General features: G+C 40.9%; 1 protein-coding gene across 6 annotated transcripts in view; it reads left to right on the top strand.

The window, feature by feature from the left end:
* Positions 1-25,574, top strand: part of SHROOM3 (shroom family member 3) — a 379,035-nt gene that overhangs the window by 288,243 nt on the left and 65,218 nt on the right. For all 6 annotated transcript variants that reach the window (XM_017514760.2, XM_017514761.2, XM_037733554.1 and 3 more), the window contains one exon: positions 13,469-13,600. In XM_017514760.2, the coding sequence (XP_017370249.1) occupies positions 13,469-13,600 (132 nt within the window). The remainder of the gene's footprint in view (positions 1-13,468; positions 13,601-25,574) is intronic.

Here is a 25,574-nt window from a genome sequence, read left to right as displayed (position 1 = left end):
CCTTGATGAGGGGATCAGGGTAGCGGATGGTGCGAGCATCATGAGTCACCAGATGAGGGATTCCTTTTGTGCCCACAAAGATTTTTCGTACTTTGCACAATTTGTACTTGGCCTCCTCAGGTGTAATACGATGTACAGCAAAGCGACCCTTGGTGTCATAGATCAGACGGAAATTCTCTCCCGTCTTGTCAATGCTGATGACATCCATGAAACCAGCAGCGTAGGTTATATCAGTTCGGACTTTGCCATCGATCTTAATGAACCGCTGCATGCAAATCTTCTTTACTTCATCTCCTGTCAGGGCATACTTAAGTCTGTTCCTTAGGAAAATGATGAGGGGGAGACACTCTCTCAACTTGTGAGGACCGGTGGATGGACGAGGAGCAAACACACCGGTCAATTTATCCAGCATCCAATGCTTTGGAGCTGCCACCCGCTTCAGATGCTTCTTGGGACCACGAGCCATGGCTGCGTTAGGCAAGGAAAGAGCAAAGATTTATTTTTTTAAAGAGATAAGGTCTCATTGTGTTGCCCAGGCTGGTCTCAAATTCCTGGCCTCAAGTGGTCCTCCCACCTTGGCCCCCCAAATCACTGGGATTACAGGCTTCATACCCTGCCCTGCAAGTTTGTCTTGAAGCTATTTCCTGATGTGCTATTTGGAGGCTTCTTAAATTTCTTCTCATTTAGAGTCTGGTGGACCCCAGAGTTGAGGCATGACTTGGAATTAACGGGTGGAAATTAAGCAGCCCTGGTGGTGAGGGTGAGGGAAGGCAGTTCCTAGTAGAAAGCCCTGAAAATCATCACTCCTGAGGAATTCAATATTGGAAGAATTGCTATGCTCTTCCTGGAACAAGGCAAATCTGTTTTCAGAGATCTTGTAGCCCTATAGGTATCTAACTAAACCCTTAAGTGATGCGATTGTGGGAGAAGGCAGTTAAGGGCACACTCTGGAGCCTTGTAATAGGTTGGGTCCAAGCTTTACCCCTTCCTTTGTGATCTTTAAGTTACTTTTGCCTCAATTTCTTTTTCTGTGAAATGAGGACAGCACTTCATAGGGTTGCTGTAAAGACTGAATTTGTTATGTAAAAATATTTTGCATGTTGTACAGCCAGCACAGGTGCCAATTGTAATGTTTTAAAATGTTTTGAGAATGTCATGCTCAACTGAGGACATAAATTTTATCAGTCCTGCTTTGCAGTATATGTCAGTGGGTTCAGAATTCCCCTGGCGAACACAGGAAAGTGCTGGGGGTGAGTAGGAACATACAGGAAGAGGAAAAAAAGATTTCCAGCCTTTGTGACACTACCCTGTGGTAACGAAGAGTAAGGAAAAATGAAGGTGATATGTAGAAAATCAGCCCGTGGAGCTATGGTCGCAAACACCTTGAAAAGGTCTACTGTAAGCTGTAAACCATTGCTTTTCCACAAATGGGCTATAGTTTGGTACCTGATGTCCATATAAATTGTGCACCCAGAGAATATAAAGCAACAGCTGGGAAAAGCTTAGGTGCAGAGTCCCCCTTTGGGCGATAGCAAAGGTTGGAAACATTTAGGTTTGATATTCGGAGGCATTTAAACAGCATGGAATGTCTATTATATACCCTAAAAAGCAGAACGAATCATGGATATTACAGACACAAATGCAGTTGGCACGAGCTTAAAAAAAAGTGCATGTGCTTCTTTCTAAGACCCAATAATCCTCTTGGGCAAAGTAAGGATTAGGCCTCCCTCACAAACAAGGCGGTGAGTTCATTTTTGCTAAGATTCCTCAGCGGATGCCAAATTTAGCAAGGGACCCATTTTTCCCCAATGAATGACAATCTCCATTTACATTTTTAATGTCCACTCCTTTAGGCAGGTCTAGGGCTGGAGCAACTTATTTGCATATAGATGGGAAACAGGACCCTGGCTCCTACAGACTACATTGGGACCCCCAGATACCTTCCTGAGCCAGAGTCCCTTTACCTCACCCGCTTACAGAAGGGGAGGGGTCTCTTACTGCAAAGCCTGTGGTAGGAAGGACTCAGGGGCTGAAAAAAATTAGGCTCAAACTCATTACAAACAGCCATGAAGATGCATTTGCCAACAGCCATCCCTGCCTAGTGCCTGTGACTCCTGCCAGGGAGAGGCGGCCTCTAGACTGCTCCGCTAGGTTAATCTGTCATCCTTGACCTTGAGGAACCCTTTCTTTTACATCAATCACTGGGTCCTCTATGCTAGTCTGTTCCCAAGGAGCTCAGATAATGTCTTATGTCTCCTGTTCTTATTTGAACCCCCCCAGCCATGGATTTAAATATTTATATTCCTCCCCAAATGCTTTGGACAATTTGTAGTTGCCTTTTTTTAGGAATTAAAAAACCCGTCATGATACCACCATCCTGTCACCCTCCCCATGGTGCCTCTCCACATGTAGATCACTTGGACTGAACAGTGATAGGATCTGTCTTGTAGTGGTTATTACAGCACAAGGTAGATAATACGTTGTCCCCTTTTTACAGATGAGGTCCTGAGGTTCAGAGAGAATAGTGGGCAGAAACTGGTAGAAGTTAGATTAGAACCCAGGTTGATCCAGCTGTAAATCTTGTGTGTGCCTCCCCAACAAGACTGGAGGTCAGAAGCTGTCTTTTATTCTACGCAGATTCCACCTTGGAGCCTGCTGTAGCACGTCCTCATCCGTTGTTGATGTAGGTATGCAGATCATGTCTTCTCACTCGGGATTTGCTGTGTATGCCCTCCTCCTGGTTTTTACCGCTGGGTCATCAACTGTTAAAGGTAAAGGGACCCTCAAGCTCATCTGTACGAACCTCCTCAATTTACATGTGAGGAAACAGGACCCCAGAACATGAAAATGACTTGCTCATAGTGATACAGAGAGGGCCTGTTGCCAGGTGTCCTGGCTGCAGGTCCAGTACTGTTTCCTGCTGTAATAGCGCATGTATATATGACCTTTTAGAGTGTCTACTTGACCGTGCTCCTTTCTCTGATGTTTTGTGGGAATAGGGAATAAGGATTACCAAATCGACTTCCTGCTTTACTTCCACCATGCTTGTTGCATGTTCTCTTTCTTGCTCCTCTCCCCAAGTAGCTCCTTTCCAGAGTGCTTTTCTGGAGAGGATTAATGGTACTATACCATGCATCATAGTCTAGGAGAGGCATGTCAGAGGAATTTGAACTGGGATGTGTTCTGTGCAACCCCAACTTTACCCTCTCATGAGACTCCCCTGATGTAGAATGCTGCCCTTTGCAGCCTCAGCTGAGGGTCTGAGTATTGACTGAGTTATATTCCCTGCACCCGTCCCCACCTGTCCATGCAGACCATCAGCACACTGATGTGGTCCAAGCAGAATATCAGCAACAGAGATGTACTCTGGGAGGACAGTGATTCTCATTCAAAAGAGACAGGATAGACAACTGCAGGGAACCTACCAGGAAGCTGGCCTAATGTCTACTCAGCATATTTTTATTAAACAAATACTTATTGGTCATCGTCCAAGGAAGAGAACCATATGGGGCCAAGGAAGAAAAGAGAATCCCAAATAACATTTAGACTTACATCGTAGTTAAGAGCATAGACTGTGTCGTCAGCCAGATTTAGATTCAAATTCTTTTTTCACCACCATTTGGACAAACTTCCTGCACTTCTTTGATTCTGTTTCCTCATGTATAAAGTAGGTATTAATAGCAGAAAGTCACCTGCCCTCAAGACTGGCTGTAAGGATTGTTAAGAAGCTGTGCAGGTAACATTTTGGCCCCCAGCCTGGCTCAGAGCACAACATAAGGTAATTGCAACTTTGAGAACTGTTGCTTGGATACCTGCCCTCCCTGGGGCATGCGGCTGGGGAAAGCAAGAGTCTCCACAGACTGTGTAAGAGTGAATGACAAGAAAAGTGAGGCATGCTGAGTGTGGGCTCTCTCATGGTCTCTTTCCCCAGCACTTATGGTTTGTATGTATATATTTACTCACTTCATTTTGCCTTTATTCCCATTAATTTATAATTCCACAGAGGGAGGGATTGTGTCTGTTTTGCCACAAGTCCAGTGCCTAATTCAATGTGTGGCCCATGGTTGGCCCTTAGTAATAGCTGAATGAATGAATGGATGATTGGGCTGGATATAGATGTGGCCAGGGTCTGGGTCTCAGCATGAAATATCATTTTTTTGGGGTGGGGGGTGTGGAGAAAGAGTCTCACTGTCACCCAGGCTGGAGTGCAGTGGCACGATGATCTCAACTCACTGCAACCACCCTCCACCTCCTGGGTTCAAGCAATTCTCATGCCTTAGCCTCCTGAGTAGCTGGGATTACAGGTGTGAGCCACCACACCCAGCTAGTTTTTGTATTTTTTAATAGAGATGGTGTTTCACCATGTTGGCCAGGCTGGTCTCGAACTCCTGACCTCAGGCGATCTGCCTGCCTTGGCCTCCCAAAGTGCTGGGATTATAGGCGTGAGCCACTGTGCCTGGCCTTGACATATCTATCTTAATATGTCCTGCCTCACTTCAGCAGTGTTACCAGTGCTAGAAAGTTCTTGTAGGGGCAGGAATGCTGTGTGGGTGTCAGTGGTGGGGACTTAATCATTTCTCTAGGTCTAGGGGCAGTTGGACTTCAGAGAGAGGGGGTCCCATCTGAGTTTCAGTAACTCTACTTTCTTCTTCAGAAGCTTTCCTTTAAAGAAGCTTTTGATATTAAATGTTTGCTGCTGTCAGTGGACTTTTAGCTTCATAGAATCCAAAGGCAGTATGGAACAAGAGAGCATAAGAATTAAAGTATGGGGGCCGGGCACAGTGGCTCACGCCTATAATCCCAGCACTTTGGGAGGCCGAGGCAGGCAGATCATGTTAAGAGAATCGAGACCATCCTGGCTAACATAGTGAAACCACATCTCTATTAAAAATACAAAAATTAGCTGGGCATGATGGCATGCGCCTGTAGTCCCAGCTACTTGTGAGGCTGAGGCAGGAGAATTGTTTAAACCTGGGTGGCAGAGGTTGCAGTGAGCCGAGATCGCACCACTGCACTCCAGCCTGGCACCTGGTGACAGAGCAAGACTCTGTCTCAAAAAAAAAAAAAAAAAAAAAAGGAATTAGAGTATAGGACACTCCTGTGCCAGTTGTATAACTTACAAGTCCTGACCTTGAGCGAATAACTGCCCCTCTAGGAGGCTGCCTCTGCATCTGTTAAATGGGGAGAGACAATACTTGCTTTACTTACCTTTTAGTATAATTGAGAGCCAAATGAAATAATGTTTGGGAAAGTGCTTTATAAGCTATAATCTGGTATTGAAGTAAGGAATAATGGTTCGCCGCAGAGATTTGCATGGCTCTCTGGGAACACTAGTCTGTTACTGCAGGCTGATGATAGATAGAGAAAGAAAGGCCTAGACTGAATTTTTTCAGGAGGTATTTATCTCTCTCTACTGATACTAGTTTCACAGAAATCCTACTTCTTTCTCCATGGAGTATTTTCAGCAGTTAGTGGAGCTCACAAAGTAATCCCTTTCACCCACTCGTGTGAAGTCTTTCTACTGCCCAGATATGCTCTCAGGATGGGCACTTCCATTTCTTAGAGAAGATTTTCCTTTAAAAATGGAGAAAATTTAGACTCTTAGACTCATTCTATTAAAAAAAGAGGCTAATTTGAGTTTTTTTTTCTGATAATTAAAATAATAAACGTTAATTGTAAACAATTTGCAAGACATAGGAAAAAAGAGAAGAAAAAGTACCCATAATTCTGTCACCCAGTAGTAACATTTTGGAATACTTGCTGGTGTTTTGTTTTTAATGCACATATTTTATCTCATATGAATAACAAAAGAGTGTTATGAAAAAATGACAGGCATACATGGTTTGATATGTGGTTGATGCCTATCAAAGTAAACAAAGCCCAGTGATTCTAAAAGGAATCTAATGGGGTAGGTAGTGGAGAGGGCAAGGCCTTTAGCCATAGCTCTTTCTACTTTTTAATTTAATTTTTCTTTTTTTTTTTTTTTTTTTGTAAAATAAGGATGATTATTGCCTCAAATGATAAGATTAACTGAATTACTGTTTTTAAAGCACAATATATGATACATACCATGTGCCCAGTAAATGTAAGTTTTAGTTCTATGGGTAAAAATTTAATATTTACTGCCAGGCACTGTTCTGATTACTTTACACATACTCATTCATTCAAGCCTCACATCTACCCTTTGATGAAGGTGCTATTAGTATTCTTATTTTATAAAGGAGGAAACAGGTACAAGAGGTTGAGTGACCTGCTCAAAATCCAACACCTTCCTAGGTGACAGAGCCAGAACAGGACCCCAAACAGCTGGCTCCAGAATCCACATCGTCCGTATACATTATGCAGCCTGCTGCTTGTCACAGGGATCTAGGCTCTGAGTGCTTGTAGCTAGGGGCATACCGGTTCCATGAAGGTATCATCTGTTCAACCCTAAAGCCCTTGTGAGAGCCCTCAGTTTTCTTATGCACTTGTCCTGGGCTACTAGCTGTGTCAGAGGGCTTAGTGGGTAGAGGGACTGATGTCAGCAGTAAACTGAAGCAGATTAATATTTATTAGGTAGGTTAAAAGATTTGGCAGGTCATTTGGCTTTTCCCCCATCACCCTTTTCCTCATCTTTCTGCAGAGTTGACATGGAGATCATTGGCTAAGATCTAGAGATAACTAAGCTTACAGTTTCACAGTCAGATATGCTGAATGTTACTGGGATATATAATACACCTGGATTTGTTTGGCAAGTTTCAGGGGGAAATAAGTGGAAAAAAGCAGCAGCCAGAGCAGGAGGTGCAAGTGGACAGAAATTTGAGACATACAAAGTGCATCTCTTCAGGGCGGAAGGCTTATGAATGGCCCTCCTCTAAAACACCAAGCTGCCGACCAGGGTGGATGAGCAGAAAGACAAGAGGAGGCTTTAAGTACAAATGAGTGGCCTGCCTATGATGAAGAAAACACTAGATAGGATACAGGCCTGAGGGCATGCAGAGGGAGCTTCCTAGATGGTAAATAATAACTTAAAATGCAAAAAAAAGGTGAGTAATGAAAGGACAGGACCCAAAAGGTTAAGACTTAAATGGATAAGTTACAAAAGGTCAGTAACAGGAACAAGGGGACCTTAAAAGAAAGGACAATTCATTGAGAATGTCTGTGAAACGGCTGATCAATGGTCAGTCTTCAGAAAATGAGGAGTACATCTGTTTGGCTAAGAACATAAATTTTTACCTGATGGCATCACTTAAAATCTTTAGACACTGAAAATGCCTCTTAATCTAAGGCCTTTTCAACCTCCTGAAGACTCAAGAGAAAAAGTGCTGAGAAACCTGCAACTATGACATTAGACACCTGAGAACCCAAGAGGAGGAGGATGACAGGATAGAGATGCTATAGTAGGGCTAATTTCATGCATGAAGGACACAGAGTAGAAGAAAAAGAAACATGAAAACCAGGAACATGGCTTTTAGTAAGATAAATTACTACGCAAATGAGTGTGCACACCCAGCATAAATCAAAAGGAATTTCTCCAAAAAATTCTGAGAACAAACTTAGCCCTGTATAAATGCATCCTGTCTACTTAATCACGAGAAGCATTCTGATGGCCTCCGAACATAAGGCAGCAAAATTGTGCTGAGCCATGCCAGCTGCTTGTCGAAGGTGCTCGGCCACAATCTCCCAACACTGATCCTGTCCTGAGAAAGCCTGCCATGAATGAGATGAATCAAAAGTTAGGGCCAGATTATATTTTCAGGAAGAAATCAACTCAAAGCCTGATCTAGAAAGTAAGTAGAAGAAAAGATCCCACATTTCCCAAAATGGATATTATGAACAGTTTAATATCCTTAAGGGTTTAAGGACATAGAACTTTGTTTTGGGTGCATTACAATTATTTCCTTTATAGTTTCCTATGATTCATTCAGCAAATATGCATTGTGTGCCTACCATGAGCCACTCACTATGCTAGGCCTTGGGTGTATACTAGTTTTAAAACACAAGGCTGAGGAAAAGCCAGATGTGGACTCTGACCTGGCTGAGCTTACGCCTTAACGATGAGGCAGACAGTGCGCAAGTGAACAATTTCATGTGGTGGTAAGTGCAGTGAAGGGAAAGATCGGGTGCCAGGAAAGAGTATTTGCATTAGATAAGGCAGTGTCTGAGGAGGTGATGTTCCAGTTGGGAGCAGAAACTAAAGCGTGATCAGCCAAGTAATGAATTGGGAAGAATATTCCAGGCTTAGAGAACAGCATGTGCAAAAAGCAAAGAGCTTGGCAAGTTTGGGGAACCGAAGGAAGGCCAGTGAGGACAGGATGCAGTGAGGGGAAAGGTTGAAGGAGGGGCAGGAGCCGTGTCACCTGAGGCCTCTCAGGCCAAGTAGGGGAACCTGGATTTTATCCAAAATGCAGAGAGAAGCTACGGGATTTCACCAGGGAATGACATCATCCATGTTCATTTTTTGAAAGGAGGTACTGGCTATTGGGTAGACACTAGATTAAAGGGGACAGAAGTAGAAGGGAGAGGCCAGTGAGGAAGCTTTCCCTCCTGGATGAAATATAACAAAAAAGGAGGAAATGACTGATTCTAACAGACAAAACCACACACTTCCCTAAGGTTGTAACAGCCTTTGCCAAGGAGACGTGATTCTTCCAACCCTCCTCTTTAAGGATAAAATAGGAAAATGCAAACTCGATAGAAACCAGGAAGCAAAGGGACCTGGAGAGACCATGCCTGCTGGCTCAGCTCCTCACGTCTTTTACTCCAGTTTCCCCAGCCTTCCCTAGTTTGTACATTGTTTAAGAGAGCCCCAAGGAATGGAATGATCTGGAACCCTATCTTCTTTCATTGGCTGAAACTCGGTTCAGCAAGCAGTTAATGGACACTATTAAAATACCAAATAGGTCGGGCATGGTGACTCATGCCTGTAATCTCAACACTTTAAGAAGCCAAGGTGCGTGGATTGCTTGAACTCAAGTGTTCAACACCAGTTCATGTAGAGAGACTCCATCTCTACCAAAAAAAAAAAAAAAATTAAAAATTAGCCTGACATGGTGGTACATGCCTGTGATCCCAGATACTTGGGAGGCTGAGGTGGGATGATCACTTGAGCCTGGGAGGTCAAGGCTGCAGTGAGCCAAGATTGTGCCACTGCACTCCAGCCTGGGTAACAGAGCAAGACCTTGTCTCAAAACCAAAAGGAAACAAACAAAAAGCCAATAATAAAGCAGTCAGTATATATTCTGGAGTTATGAATGTTGAGTGGCAGACAGAGCAAATATGAACGTCCTCGTCATGGGAAGTAGAAATACGTGGGTGGCTGGTCTGGCTTTCTTGGTTAACTGTCTGGAAGAAGAAAGTCAATATACTACAGTATATTTTTTTTAGCCTCTGCTAAACTTTCTCAGATCAGCTTTGATTCCTAGTTCATCACTCATGGTGGTAATAATGAGATACGGATACTGGAGAACAGCAGGAAACATAAACATAAAACAGCTCCAAGAAATGCCTTGTTAGTTTTGCCAACAAGTTGTGAGTTAAAAGGAGATAGGAGGGAAGAAAGGCTGTAGGTCTGTTGAACATTTAGCAGTACAGTCCACCCTTGAACAACACAGGGGGGTTGGGATGCTGACCCCTAGAGTCAAAAATCCATTTATAACTCTTGACTCCCCTAAAACCTACCAATAGTCTATTGTTGACTGGAAGCCTTGCTAAGACTATAAATAATTGATTAACATAATTTGTATGTTACATGCATTAGGTACTCTATTCTTTCAACAAAGTGTGCTAAAGAAAAGAATGTTATTATACTAAGGAAAATAATAAGGAAGAGAAAATACATTTACTAATTAATCAAAAGTGAATTATCACAAAGGTCTTTATTCTCATTGTCTTCATGTTAAGTAGGCAGAGGAGGAGTAAGAGGATGTGTTGGTCTTGCTGTCTCGGTGGAAGGGAAGACAGGTGAGGTGGATACATTTGTTTGAAAAAAAATCTGCTTGTAAGAGGACCCCTGTAGTTCAAACTCGTGTTGTTCAAGGGTCATCTGTACTTTATTCATTCAACAAATACTTATTGAGCAACTCTCTGTGCCAGGTACTAAGCTGAGCCGGTTTATCTTTGTTGACCTGTGGAAGAGAGGCACCAGCAAGCAGGCAGCTAGCAGCCGGTGTGAAGTGCACTTTGACGTGCACTGCGAGCACACAAGGGGTTCCCTTACCCCGACTCCCACAGTTCCTCTGAAGAAATAATGTCAAAATTGAAACCTGAAGGATGAGGACGGATAAGGCAGGAAAGGATAGTACTTTTAGGGATCTGGAAGTAGCCCACTAGGCCTGGGGAATGTATAGTTTATCCCAGTATTTTTCACTTGAACTGGATTCATTGATTCCCAGTCTTTAACAATGTATCATTGGTTATCTTTAAGTGAAACATTGTACCTTTTAGTGTCTTTTAAGTAAAAGTGAGCTCATTTGGTAGTATGTTTAGTTAATGGCTCTACCATCACCATTCCCTACCAAATCTGGGTTAGTAATTCTAAAGCCTACAAAAATCTGTGGCATAAATCAAACATTTTTGAAACCTGCTACACTGAAAGGAAGGAGAATGAGTGGCTGACAGTCCCAAGGGAATATGATTCCATATGTGGTTTGAGCAAATTTATATAACTTCTCTTTATTTCAGGTTGTCAAATCTGCGAAATGGGACTTAACACTCATCATTTGCTCCTTAAGTTATGGGAATAATATCTGGCACATAGGAAAACACACCTTTTTTTTTTTTTTTTTTTTTAAGAAAGACTTGGAATAATCTACCTGAGGCATGTATGACCATTGGAGCACCAGTGGGGCACCATTTCTGATGAGGTCAAAGCACATTGCAGACTTTGTCTACTGCACTCTGTTTTGAGGCAGTTTATGTAGTAACCTGAGGTGGGTAAGAAAATGTGCATTCTGGAGACAGCATGAATTCAATGTAAGGTGTTCTGTGTACAGGTAAGGGAGGAGGGAAGGGCAAAAAAACAATTCCAGGGCCCTGGCCTCTGGGATGATAGGCTTCCCAACATCTCATGCCAGGACTATTTTCCTCCTAGGTTCACTATGGGTTTTTGTTTTGAATATGTTAGTTTTTAAATTGTGTGTTTGTTGTCCAAGTTATTTCAGAAAGAATTGAAGGGAGGAGAGGTGTTTTTGCTGTGCTGGTGATTCTAGCACTGTCTTCAGCCTGATTTCTAGTTTGTGTGGTGCATCCAGACAGCCCATTCAGGTGCCCAGTCTCTTTCTGGTGTCCAGACCTAACCCATCCAGGGCAGGAGGGCAAAGATTACGAGGAGCTAATCTTTGCTCCTCGTAATCTTTGCCCCTTGCAATGAACAACAATCAAAATGGGTTTTAAGATTCTCACACCCAATTGCTAACTTCAGCTGGCCCTCTAGAGGGTGACAAGTAGGAGGACAACATGGTTTTGGGGGCAGTCCTGGGGTGCTGGTCTCTGCTTTTCTAGGGTAGAAAGGAATCATGCATTGGAAATGCTTAAATTGATGGAATGATTTTCTATTCCTCATGCTTCCATCTCTTTCTGGTCTGCCTGCTCTTCCTGCCAGCCCTTCACGGTGACAACCACCACTCCTATACCTCTGTCTCTAGGGATCTCCCAGAAAGCAGAAATGGAAAGAAAAGAGAAAAGAGTTCAGTCTCTGGTGCCCAAGCCATTGTGCAAAAAAAAAAAAAAAAAAAAAAAAAAAAAAGGCAAAAATTTTGGTTTACCCAAAAAATCAGGACGTTATTAAATACTACAAAGGTTTTATGAAAGTTCAGACCTGGTCTTGATTGTTTTCCCCCAACAAACAAAGTTAGGATTTAGAGGGGACCTGGAAAGAAAGTCTCTCCCCAGGTTGTACTAATGGCTTGTCTTGGAGTGTGCTGTTTACACTCATATAATCTTCACAGTCAGGTATTGGATGGTGAGATAGTTTTGATTCTATTCTCTAGTCACTGATTATTCCTATGCTCCCATTTTATAGATGACATAACTAAGGCACAGAGAAGACAAAGTCACAGAGCTGCTTAGTGGGTAGAGCCAGGACTCAGACTCCAGAGCCATGCTCCTAACCGTGGTACACTGCCTCTTGTTTCACTTTACAATGGATGAGGAGCCTGAGACTCAGAATTTACCTGCCCAGTGTATTCAATTCACTTTTGACATAACCTCAACCAATTTTCAAACTGCAAGTCAGCATTGTATTGAATCTATCCAAAGCCTAGAGTCCAAAATTCGGTGAGAAGAGTAATGCACAGAAGGAGGTGGTGGTGCTTAGATAGAACTAAGGTAAACATGAAAACTTGAGCTTAGAGATAGAAACTCCCTGTTGGCCTCCTGGCCATCTCGCCCATGCTGTAGAATAAAAAGAAATCCTTTCATTTGCCTTAGGATTTAGGAAAGAAAGCTTTTTCACTTCCATTCTATGTTCCAGGAAATAGAAGGCCAGATGGACAGGGCTTATTCTTAACAGCTGTTCAGTAATCCCGTCCCCTCTCAGCCAGGGCCTGTGCAGAAGAGGCATGGCCTTGTTTGTACCTTCTCCAGATTCCTGTTTGTGGGCCCACCAGTTGGAACTCAGAGGCTTAGAAAAATCCTTGAAGACAGAAATTGAAAATAAACCACAGGTACCCCACAAACTGAGATGACGACAGAACTTCAAAGCCTGATGCAGGGGACAGACTGATGAGACATGGAGAGTACTGTCAGAGTGCTTAGAAATTCATGACCTGGTACTGTCCTAAGGAGAAGAAATGTGCCTGTTCCCATGCGGAACACATTGGCCCTGTAGAGCTTAAAATATTTCTCTGACTCCCTGGGAGTATGGAGGAAGAGAGTTATGGGAATGGTGTTAGGGACTGGGGGTGGGAGGGTAGATTTAAATGGACACACAAAAGGCTTGCCTCCCAGTGCAGTGGAATCTAAATAATCTGAAATAGCTCAAGCTCAAGACTTGGCATGTGCTTCTGAGCTGCCACCCACGGAACAGAGCAAGGGCTGTTACACTTGGAGATCACGCTCCTTAAAGTGAACTTGACAAGCAAGGTGGCAGAGGCTTGGTTTCAAACCATCCCGTTTGACAGTTTGCTTCAGTCAATCCAGTTTTTCCCTTGTTACCAAAACCAAATTATAGGGGGGTTTGTCTTCATAACAGTTAATATAACTTTCTTCCTTTTTGCTTAGAAAATCTGGGTTTTCTGAGATTGGGAAATATGCTTTATAGCCTCACAGGAACATAGATAAAAAAGGAAGATGATGCTCGGTAGTGGATTCACCTTCGTAGGGCAGAGAACTTGTTAGGTGCAGGCTTAGAACTCTGCACTTAGCTGTGCTGCTTTGCTCCAGCTCCGGGGTTCATTTTCATGTGTTTCTGTTTGTTTGTTAGGATTCATTTGTGCTTCTGTCCATGAACACCATCATGCTCAGCTTCCTATTTTTCTATTTTTGACAGAGATGTGCGTGCAGACCCAGGCCATGCAGATACTGGTGACTCTAACTTCCTCAGCTCAGAACACCTCACCTCTGGCCCCCAGCACAGGAAAGCAGTGTGGTCAGGAGGGGTTAAACTTCGGCTGAAGCACAGGTAAGAGGCATGGAGGTCGGTGCTGAGCACTTCAGAAAAAGAACTTGGTCAGAAAAGCCACTGAGCTGCTGGGAGAGGAGTTGGGGACAAGGGTGGTCAGAATACAGGTTGTTGAGAACAAGACAAGAGACAGAACAAGGAGGCGAGATAGAAGCTCAGAGTTTAGAAGGATGTTGATCTTATTAATGGCAGTTTCCACACAAGGTTCTAAAGAACTGTAAAGTTCCTGGGAGGTCATCCCAGAATCCCACAAATAGTTTGATATCATTTCAAAAACACGTTTATAGTTATTTTTTAAAGTACAATTTAAAACATTAAAAGTGATATGCTGATGTTTTACACTTTGGAAACAATCTGTGTGCCAACTTGTACAGCAAGACGAATTTAAATGAACTGATCTGCATTTAAAACTTCTCTGAGGAATGTCCCAAGAGTACAATATAAGCCTAACAAAGATTACCCATGTGGGTCAGATTTTGAGAGTGAATAAACCTGAGTGCTTCCCACGTGCTAGGTGTCCTGGCTTTGCATGGGCTATCTCATTAAATTCTCACACCAGCGCCCGGTGACATTTGCACTTGTAGAATAGCATTCAGCTAGGAGGCAGTGGATTAAAATTCAGCCACTACGCTTTATTACCTCAGCATCAGCACAACACTGCCTACTTCATAGGACAACTATAGGATTCAACAAGATACGGTGTTTAGAGTACTCTGCACAGAGCCCACTCAGACCAAAAAATAGATGTTAGGTGGTGGTACAATGCCGTTGTGGATGTCATTATCTTGATCACTCTTATCATTATCACAGAAGTCTGTGTGATCTCATGAAAGACAGTATGGTACAGGGAGTAAGATGGGGTTTGTGCAGTCAGACTACCTAAAATTCAAGCCTACATCCTGTCACTTACTGTAGACCCTCAGGCATATTATAGAAGCTCCCTCTACTTCCAACTGTAAAATAAGTTCACTGATCTGCCTTCTAGGGATGCTGAAAGGACTGAAAGAGCTGATCCTCGTTAAGCACTTAGGGCTGTGCCTACTATGTCGTGAGTGCAACAAATGTTACAGTAACCAGTTATCCTGATTTTAGTTTGGGAAGTTCTTTCATGTAGACATGTCAACTTACATTACAAATAAGTAGGCTGGGCTCAGTGGCTCATGCCTCTAAGCTCAGAAATTCAAGAACAGCCTAGACAATATGGCAAAATCCTGTCTCTACAAAAATAAAAATTATCTGGGCATAGTGGCACACAAATGTGGTCACAACTATTCTGGAGGCTGAGGTGGAAGGATCACTTGAACCTGGGAGGTTGAGGCTACAGTGAGCCATGACTGAGTCACTGTGCTGTAGCCTGGGAGACAGAGCTTCAAACAAGCAAACATTATAATTTGGATTTATGCAAATCCAGATTTGCATATTTGGAGTATCCATCTTCATGGATATATACAAATATACATAAAATAATTTCTTAATTTTATATGATAAAATAACACTTATATTAGGGTGTTACATTAAAGTTCTTTGTTAGATTTCATTTGGAAAAAAAAAGATTTAAAAGAAGTTTGAAATACTAAAGGCCTAGGGAGGCCAACTGGCTGGTGTCTGAGAGTCAGGCCAGGAATAGGGTGAGATTTGCCAATACCTTTGGCTCAAGAGATCCAGCCAGCAAGGTTGCTCCCAGGGACAAACCTAAAAAGCAGAAGTTCCAAGGCTATCACTGTTTCCTTTAGCCTCCTAGAATCTTTAAAATGTAGAGAACCAAAATTTTCTCTTTAACAAGGAGGTGTCCCTGGAGGCCAGTAGGCTAATCTAATATCAATACCAAAGTCCTCAAGGCCAGAAAGTGGTAGTTAGGGAGTTTCTGCTCCAGTCTGGAAGGAAAATGAGCAAGACCAGAACAAAATCAATGGTGATGGGACAAGAGATGACACAGATTTGGGATAAATTTAGGGAGGCAGAATAAATAGCAGACGAGGGTGGGATAAGGGAAAGAAAAACTAAAGAGTGACTGCTGAGTTTCTGGTATGAGGCACTCGAGGATATCTGTAGGGCTATTAGTCAGGACAGGGAAGGCAGGAATCTCAGAAACCAACTGGGGGTTAAGAACGTCAGCACTAGAATCACATAGACCTGGGTTTGAGCTAGAAACAATTAAAATATTTTATAAAGCAATCCCTGAAAGTTGAATGAAACAAACAAATACACAACTACTTGGTATCCTAATCATAAAGAAATCATCTTTATAACAAGCTGGGGTTGTTCTCATACTGACAGCACTATGTCTGTATGGAGAACATAAGTGAGAAGCAATTTCCTTTATAAAAAGTCATGAGCTAGATGGTGCAGACATCACTCTTGCTCTTGGCTGGAATTTTTACTCTTCATACACTGAGAATTTTACATGTATGTATCATATCTCCACAAATACAGTCAGGTATTGCTAATGACAGGGATATATTCTGAGAAATGTGTCATTCGGCTTTTTTATTGTTGTGAACATGACTAGAGTGTACCTACACAAACCTAGATGGTGTGACCTACACACCTGGCCCATTTGGTATAGCCTAGACTATAGTGGAGCTCCTAGACTGTGAACCTGAACAGCATGTTGCTATACTGAATTCCGTAGGCAATTATAACACAATGGTAAGGATTGGTGTGTCTAGACATAGACAAAAATACCATATAAAAGGTAACATACACCTACATGGGGCACTCACCATGAAGACAGCTTGCAGGACTGGCAGTTTTCCTGGGCAAATCAGTGAGTGAGTGATGAGTGAACGTGAAGGCCATTACTAGTGCGCTGCTTTACTGTACGCTAAGGCCACGCTCAATTTATTTAAAATGTTTTTCTTCAATAATTAACATTAGCTTACTGTAACATTTTTACTTCATAAACTTTTAAATTTTAAAAATTATTTGACTTTTATATTAACACTTAGCTTACAAACACATTAAATGGCTATATAAATATTTTCTTTTTTTATATCCTTATTCTAAAAAGCTTTTTTTCATTGATTTTTTTTTAACTTTTAAACATTTTTGTTAAAACCTGAGACACAAAAACACACACTAGCCTATGCCTAACAGAGCAGGATCACCAATACCACTGTCTTTTGCCTCAGTGTCTTGTCCCTCTGAAAGGTCTTCAGGGGCAGTGCATGGAGCTGAACTCTCCTGGGATATCATTGCCTTTTTCAGGAACATCTCCTGCAGAACCTGCCTGAGGCTATTTCACAGTTAACCTTTGTTTTTTTTTTTTGAGACCATCTTGCTGGAATGCAGTGGCGGGAACTCGGCTCACTGCAACCTCTGCCTCCCAGGTTCAAGGGATTCTCCTGCCCCAACCTCCCAAGTAGCTGTGACTATAGGTGCACGCCATCACGCCCGGCCACTTTTTGTAATTTTAGTAGAGACGGGGTTACACCATATTGACCTGTCTGGTCTTGAACTCCTGACCTCATGATCTGTCCGCCTTGGCCTCCCAAAGTGCTTTGATTACAGGCATGAGCCACTGCACCCAGCCGCTAACTTCTTTTTTTAGTAAGTGGGAATACAGACTAAAATAATGATTAAAAGTATAATATAGCAAATACATAAGCCAGTAACACACATTTTATGATAAAGTATTATGTACATGATTGTATGGACTGTACTTTTAGATAACTGGCAGTGCAGTAGGTTTGTTTGTACCAGCATCAAAACCACGTGAGTGATGGCTACGGCTTCTGTAGGCCAGAGGAATTTTGCAGCTCCATTATAATCTTATGGAACTACCTTTATAATGTGCACTCCATTGTTGGCTGAAATGTCATTATGTGGCACATGACTGTAAATTGTAAGGCCCATGTTAGTGTACCTCCTAATTTTCCTGTTCCCCAGAAGTCTCTCTGCAGCCCAAGTGTTACTGATATGGGACTAACCTAGGAAATCGCGGAATCGTTCTCATTCAGTTACACTTAAATCCTACATCCTGTTTGTTTTGCTTTTTACTTTTTCTTTTGAAATCATTGTAGACACACAGAAAAGTTGTAAAAATAGTACAGAGATTTCCTGTACCTGTCACCCAGCATTCTTCAATGTTAACACCCTTTATAACCACAGTACAAATATCAAAACTAAGAAATCAGCACTGGTGTAATACTATTAGCTACAGACTTAACCTTATATAAACTATAAACTTTACTCAAATCTCACCATTTTTTCCCACTAATGTCGTGTTTCTGTTCTGGGATCCCACATTGTGTTCCCTTAGTCTCCTCTGATCTGTGATAGCTCCTGAGTCTTTCCTTGGCTTCTATAACCTTAACATTTTTGAAGGGCACTGGCCAGTTATTTTGTAGAATGCTTACTATTTGGGTGTATCTGATGTTTTCTCATGGTTACATTGAGGTTATGGCTTTTGACAATACCACAGAAGTGACTTTTTTTCTTCTTGCTGTCTCATATCAGGGTTACATGATATCAGTATGTTTCATTACTCATGATGTTAACCTTGATTACTTGGTTATGGTGAAGTTGGCCAGGTTTTTCCACTTTAAAGTTACTATTTGTCCCTTAGCAATTAATAAGTAACCTTGGAAAGATAATTTTCAGGCTATGCAAATGTCCTGTTTCTCCTAAACTTTCTTCACTGACCTCGGAATCTATCGGTGTTGCCTGTGACAACTATTATTGTAATGTTCTAAATTTGATTCTATTTCTTTCATTTTTTCTATGCTTATTAATCAGAATTCTTTAAAAAAAATAAAGGCTGTTCTTCTCCTCAATTATTCATTCATGTCAGTAAGGACTCTTTTATATTTATTTTATCCTGTGGGTTATAATTCAGTACTACTGTTATTTATTTTGTTGCTCAAATGGAGCTAGTTTTGCATATTGAGAGCTCTTTTGAGCTGGCTCTGGTCTAAGTCCCGTTTGGAAATGTGGGAAAGGATGAGGTAGTGATGTGTTGTCCTTACACATAAGACAGCAGACTGTGATGTGCTACCATCTTCTTAGGAGTCTTAGGAATGTTGAAGTGGGAGGTTGGTGGTGAGCATTGAGCAGTTCTAATTTGTGACATGTCAGGGAGACCTATACTGATTTTGGAATTGGAAAGTGCTGGGGTCATCTCATGAGCTAGCTCCAAGTCCAGTGAGTAACAGGTATGTATATTAATAGCACCTTCATTGTAGAGAAAATAGCCAGGAAGGATTTTCTCACTTACCTGTAAGACAAAAGAAAGAAGAAAAGGCAGAAGCTCATTTTCCCAAGGTACATACAGAAGCCAGCCAAACAACCAAGTTAAACAGAGAGAGACACTGTTAGTGGCCCAGGGCTTAATATTCTCACAGATCGCATCCCACCCTTCCTTTCCTACTTAGATCCCTGGATTCTCTCTTACCTGTTGTTAGGAATTCTTATGATCTAACTTATCTTGGCAGAAACTTCTCTCTAAAATCAATCAAGCCTTGGGCTAGGGTAGCTCAATGAGTTGGTAAAGAAGACTAAATGTTCTAGCTTGAAATTGAAGATTTTCCAGGCCAATGCTTTTCTCCATGAACTTCTCATTCCTTCCTTACCTTCTCCCACAAGTCATTATAAAAGTAGTCTGATCTAATTGTTAAGCATTTGCCATTATATGGGGATCTCAGATCACCGTACTGTGTGCTTCATAAAGTAAATCAAGATGAATGGACAATAGAAGCTCAGAATCTGACTTCTCTAATTCATTCTCAATTGAACAGCAAGATTAGTTCTGCTGGCGCCGTCCCTTAGCAGTGAGTTCTGTCCCTGTGCTGCTGACTTAGTGTTCTCAGGACGGTACACCTTAGGAAGATGCAGTAAGATGTGGTTATAGAACCACTGCTTCAGTCGACTCCCTAACTATGGGAGGCTTAAAGCAATTAGCACTTTTATAACATAGTGGCATTTTTACTTGTGGAGGAGGGCATGTGTTTAGCAGAGAAGATCATTTAAGGAGACTTCCTGATTTCAGTTTGATGCATTCTATCATCAGATAATTTTCCTTGCCTCCCTCCTCCTCTTTTGCCCGCAAAAGAGAATTCTGGCATTTTTAAGCTATAGGCTATTGTCCAAGATGCCAGCTCTTCTCAGGGAGTCATTAAGGGTCACTTTCTCTTCTTCCCTCTTATAGAGCAGGAATTGCATTTCAATTGGCCAATTTACAGAGGGGATTGGCATGGAGAGTCCCTCCCACTTGCACTGAGCTGGGCAAGTTCAAGGCGGCTCAGGCCATCCAACTGGAGGCGCATGTAGCTGTTGGGAGGCTTCTACCATGCTGGGAGGAGCAGAAAGAGCAGTAGCAGGGTAGAATGGCTTTTTATTCCATGCCTGAATATGACATCCAATTGGCCAGAGGGTTGCTATCTGGGATGTTTCTATTTGCCATAAGGTATGTTCAGTAACATGTTAGAATGCGATTCAGAATCGTTCGTTGCAGGATCCTCCACTGATGAGCCTTTAACAGTCTGTCTTTTTGATGTTGTGCTATATCTGTTTATAAAGAAAAATAATCAACCACCTGTTAAGTTTAAGCCTGTTTCTCTAAATTGTTATGAACATTCTCATTATTTGAGTGTCTCACATGATTTGGTGTACTATTAATATTTCTGACCGGTAAGTCTCATTCTCTCTCCTATGTATAAATACAGTCACCCTATGTTTTATGATGTGTATGTCTGGACTGGCTTTTTATCCTATTCAAGTTAACAAATGCTTTGTGCTGTGTACTTCATGCCTTTGCTTCCTCATTTCCCTGGGGAATTTTTGGAGTAACCACTGCTGTTTCTTATGGGAATGGTTATGCGCCTATGTACTAGCAGCCAAGTTCTCTGTTCTCATTGCCAACATTTGTATAAAGAAAGAGAAGTTTTTATTTTATTTGACCTTCACTTATTCCTTCTCTGATGCTCTTCCTTTTTTTTTTTTTTACATAGATCTGAGTTTCTGATCTATATCATTTTCCTTTTCTCTAAAGAACTTTTAATATTTCTTGCAAGGCAAGTCTGTTGGCAGCAAATTCCCTCAATTTTTGTTTACCTGAGAAAGTCTTTATTTCTTTTACTTTTAAAGAATAATTTTACAGGATCCAGAATCTATGTTGGTGGTTTTCTTTTCTCCTTTCAATACTTTCAATCTTTTACTCCACCCTCTTCTTGTTTGTATGCTTTCTGAGGAGAAGTCAGATGTAATTCTCATCTTTGCTCCCTTATAGGTGAGGTGTTTTTCCCATCTGGCTTCTTTCAGGCTTTTTGGCTATATCTTTGGTTTTCTGTAGTTTGAAACTGACATATCTAGGTATAGTTTTTCTGTTACTCATCTTGCTTGGTGTTCTCGGAGCTTCCTGGATCTGTGGTTTGGTGTCTGACATTAATTTGGGGAGATTCTCAGTTTTTATTGTTTCAAGAATTTCTTTTTTTCCTTTCCCTCTTTTCATTCTGGTATTCCTATTACATGTATGTTACACCTTTTGTAGTTGTCTCTCAGTTCCTGGATATTCTGTTCTGGAACTTTCTCAGTCTTTTTTTCTCGTTGCCTTTCAGTTTTGGAGGTTTTTATTGAGGTCTCCTCAAGCACAGAGAGTCTTTCCTCAGCCGTGTCCAGCATGCATGTGTGGGGTGGGGGTATGGGAAACCTCTGTACCTTCCATTCAGCCTTGATGTGAACCTAAAACTGCTCAAAAAAAAGTCTATTTTTTAAAAAAAGACAAAAGGAACCTATGCATATATTCTAAATTTCAAAGAAAAGGTGTAGTCTTTTCATTCAACTTTGAGATTATTGTCATATATGAAAAGAGTATTGATTGAGATTGTCAGTTGCCCATTATTTAACTCCATCACCACTGAAGATTTAAATACTTCATTATATTTTCTCTTATAATTCAAATTCAGCTTTTATCCATATATAATCTTGATTTGAAATTTTCCTCCAGAATTATGCTAAATGCCAGCGCTTGCTTCTAGAGATGCCTTTACTTAAAATAGGACATGGAAAAAAACAGGTGGATTCAACAGTCATGTAATGTTCTAGCTCCCTAGCTGACTTGAGTATTAATTTTATTATTATGGGCATTCATTTTATTATTACACCATGTAAAAGGTAAAAAAGACAATATGAGCCGCTTGTATTATAAAATTTGCTCATATATGTAGAGAGAAATTACAGGGCTGGTTTTTCCAGTTTTATTTGGCATTCTTTCATCTGAAAGTGAGAAAGCATTCTTCTGACTTTTATTCTCCCCAAGTGTCAGTGTGTGAGCGGTGGTAGTTAAACTCTTCTCTGTTGTAAAATTTATTGTGGAAATGTTGGTAGGTAGGGATTGAGCTGGAGCAAGTGTTAAAGTCTTTTTACATTTTCAGCTGCTCTGCCATAAAACCTTCACTATTTGTTTTATTTAGGTTCCAGTAACATTTGGAAACTTTATTTTAATGAAGTTTCTTTTCCAATATGATTGGAAAATATAGATTCTTTTCACCATTATTTAACATTTTTAACCAAAATTAATGCCTTCTGCCCTTTCCTTTGTCTTCTTACTGACTTCATTACTTGTGGCCTTTTCCTTTAAAGAAAGAGGAAAATAGTGAAACAGAGAGATGAAAAACATAACACAAGGCACCAGACTTACTTCAAAAGAGAATTCAGTTTGTTTGGTGTTAGAGGTTTGGGAGGGATTTGTTTTTGTTTGATGGAGTGGTGTTTCGAAGAAATCCCTGCCAAAAGGCAAGACTTCTTTCTCACACACAAATGCAAAAAACACAACCCTTTCTTCATTTGTTTTGACAAGTGCAATTTAATTTGCTCTTTGGCATTGTATGAAAATTAATTAGCTTAATTTTGAAATACGTTGGTTGGTATCTGGACTCCTTTAAACTCTCAAAGGGCAATGTTGTTTGGGTTCTCATTGAGGAGGATTTCCTGCTGTAGGGATAGCCTTCTCCCAGTGCTCAGCCTCACCATCTGCTGGATCTAGCAGGGGTAGCTCTATACCTTTTACGGCACCCTGCTGACCTGCTCCTCATTTGTCTGCCAGCAGGAGTCCTCTGGGAAAGCCCCCAGACATCTTCTCCGTAAAAAGCAATAGTAATTCAGGGGCACACACAATATTTCTAGCTCTCTGCAGCTATCTGAGCCTCTCTGAGATCCATGACAGTCTTGAGGGTGTTTGCATGTGCCCATCTGTAGAAAATAACATACCACAATGGAAGTGATTTCTCCTAAATTTTAGCAATATGGTAAAGAGAAATCTTATGGAAGAAAATTCTAAAATCATAATGTCTGATATCTGAAGAAGTTGGTAGAAACTATCCTTCCTTCCTCCAACAAATAAAATGCCTGATTCCAAATGAGACTTAAGAAACAGAAATTATTTATGTTGTGCTACTGTTCTGTAATTGAGTTTGTAAGTTAATAAAAGGCAAAGACTAATGCTACTGCACATCATAGACATTACAATGTTTGCATCAAATTCTGCTTGATTTTTATGCAAATGTTGACATGTAGGGGAATACTGGGGAAAAGAACATTTCAATTTATTACCCCCGGCGACTGAATGAAAAGCACCCACCCCCGTTGCTGGTCCCTCTCTTTCATAGTAGTGTTTTTATTTAGTAATCAATAAAATTTAATCCTCAAAAATTGTTTTGGAATGGAGGATGGGGAGGAGATGACTAGTTGTGAAGGAGATATTGGGACAGGCATGGTGGAATGGGGTACAGTATGATACAAGAAAAGAGGCTGTATCTTTTATGCCAGTTTTGGTGTTACAGTCTTATGTCTGCATGTCAGCAGACTTCATATTTACTTGTGATTCAGTTGTCAAAGCCAAAAGTCCCCAGGACATAAAGATCAGGATGTGGCATTTAAAAAGAACTTTTCTTTCCAGAAGGGACTGTGTGTGGCTATGAAATGTAATTACCTAATGCATACCTTTCTGCCTACTGAACCACTTTTTAAAGACACAGATATTAATGAGGCAATTATGAAAAGCCTTGGGAAAGTGTTTTTTAGTTTTTTCTTTCTTTCTTTTTTTTTTTTTTTTTTAAATCCAAAAGCTCTGAGGGATATAGCGTTGAGGAGCCTGGAAGTAGTTATAGAAACAAGGGGTTAGGGATGCTGTCAAGGGTTAAGGGATTTCTCAAAAATAATGTCTTTACTAATGAAGTGTTGTTGAAGGACAATGGCCACCTTTTTTCATGTTTTGAAAAACTTTTGTTTGTTTCAACTCTTTTAAAACTCTTGAGAGCTTTTCTGTGTCCTGTGAACATATTATAAACATCTCAACACCATCTGGATCTATGAATGAAACAATGAGTGCAGCTCAGTGTTGTTTGACTTGGTCCCAGTTTTCCATTGCTATATGTTTTTGTCATTAGTATTTGGGGCCTATCATTTTTCTATAAACAGGAAATGCCTAAAAAGGCGTATTTTTCAAATATGCATCATCTATTGTATACTAAAGAAGATATAATTTCTCCCCAAATTATTTCTACAGTGACATTTAATTATTCATATTGAGTTTGTTTCCTCTTTAAAATGTGAAAGGGAGTAATTTAGCAATAATAATCAAAATTGCAAGTTCATTTGCCCTTTGAGCCAGCAATTCCACTTCTAAGAATTTCTGCAGACATTTTAACATACATAGAAAACATCATATGGACATGGTTATTCATTGTAGCATTATTTGCAATAGCAAAAGACTAAACATCAAAAGTGTCTACAAAAGGGGTCTGGTTAAACAAATATGATATATGCATGCAGTGGAGTACTAGGTTGCTAAAAGGAAATAAAGGTATGAGGAAGCTCTGTAAATACTGATATAGAATGACCTTCAATATGTTTGGGTGTTTTTTTTTTTTTTGAGAAGGGGATCTCAGTTTTACTCAGGCTGATCTCAAACACCTGGGCTCAAGCAGTCCTACCACCTCAGACATTCAAGTAGCTGAGACTACAGGCGTAAGCCACCATGCCCAGCTGAGTATGTATTGTTGAGCACAAAAAGCAAGGGATAGAACATGACATGAAGTTCCTTTTGGGCAAGGAATGAAATAAGAGTATATGTTCATGTTTGCCTGTATTTGCATAACAGAACACTGGAAAGGATACTTAAGAAATTAACTACAGTGGTTAGCTTATAGGGGCAAGAGAAATGAGGGTAGTGGAGGAGGAATATCAGACGTAAATGTGGGGAAAATATGAAGACTTTATAAATTTTATACATTTTGATGATGCATATATGGTTATTTATATTAATCCAGATACGTTTATATATGTTTAAAATGTTTCATAAGCTAGGCATGGGGGTACATGCTATAGTCCTGGCTACTCAGGAGGCTGAGGTGGGAGGACTGTTTGAACGCAGGAATTCAAGGCTGCAGTAAGCAACAATCATGCCACTGCACTTCAGCTTGGGTGACAGAGTGAGAACCTATCTCAAAAAAAGATTTCATAAATTTAAAAATAGATGAGGAAAAACAGCAGTGGCGTGTAAAAAGAAGCTTTAAAAACAATGCTTTACTATTCACAATAGCAAAGACATGGAATCATCCTAAAAGCCATCAATGACAGATTGGATAAAGAAAATGTGGCAGCTATACACCACAGAATACTATGCAGCCATGAAAAAGAATGAGATCATGTCTTTTGCAGGAACATGGATGGAGCTAGAGGACATTATTTTTTAGCAAACTAACACAGGAACAGGAAACCAAATACTACTTGTTCTTATAAGTGGGAGCTAAATGATGAGAACACATGGACATATAGAAGGGAACAATGCCCACTGGGGCCTCCTTGAGGGTGAAGAATGGGAGGAGGGAGAGGACCAGAAAAAAATAACTGTTGGGTACTAGGCTTAATACCTGGGTGATGAAATAATCTATATAACACCCCCCACCCCCTGTCACAAGTTTACCTATATAACAAACCTGCACATGTACCCTGAACCTAAAAGTTAAAAAAAAATTGC

The sequence above is a fragment of the Cebus imitator genome, unplaced genomic scaffold (genome assembly GCF_001604975.1).
Source record: "Cebus imitator isolate Cc_AM_T3 unplaced genomic scaffold, Cebus_imitator-1.0 Scaffold537, whole genome shotgun sequence".
Classification (NCBI taxonomy): domain Eukaryota; kingdom Metazoa; phylum Chordata; class Mammalia; order Primates; family Cebidae; genus Cebus; species Cebus imitator.
This window is presented reverse-complemented; position numbering and strand designations above follow the sequence as displayed.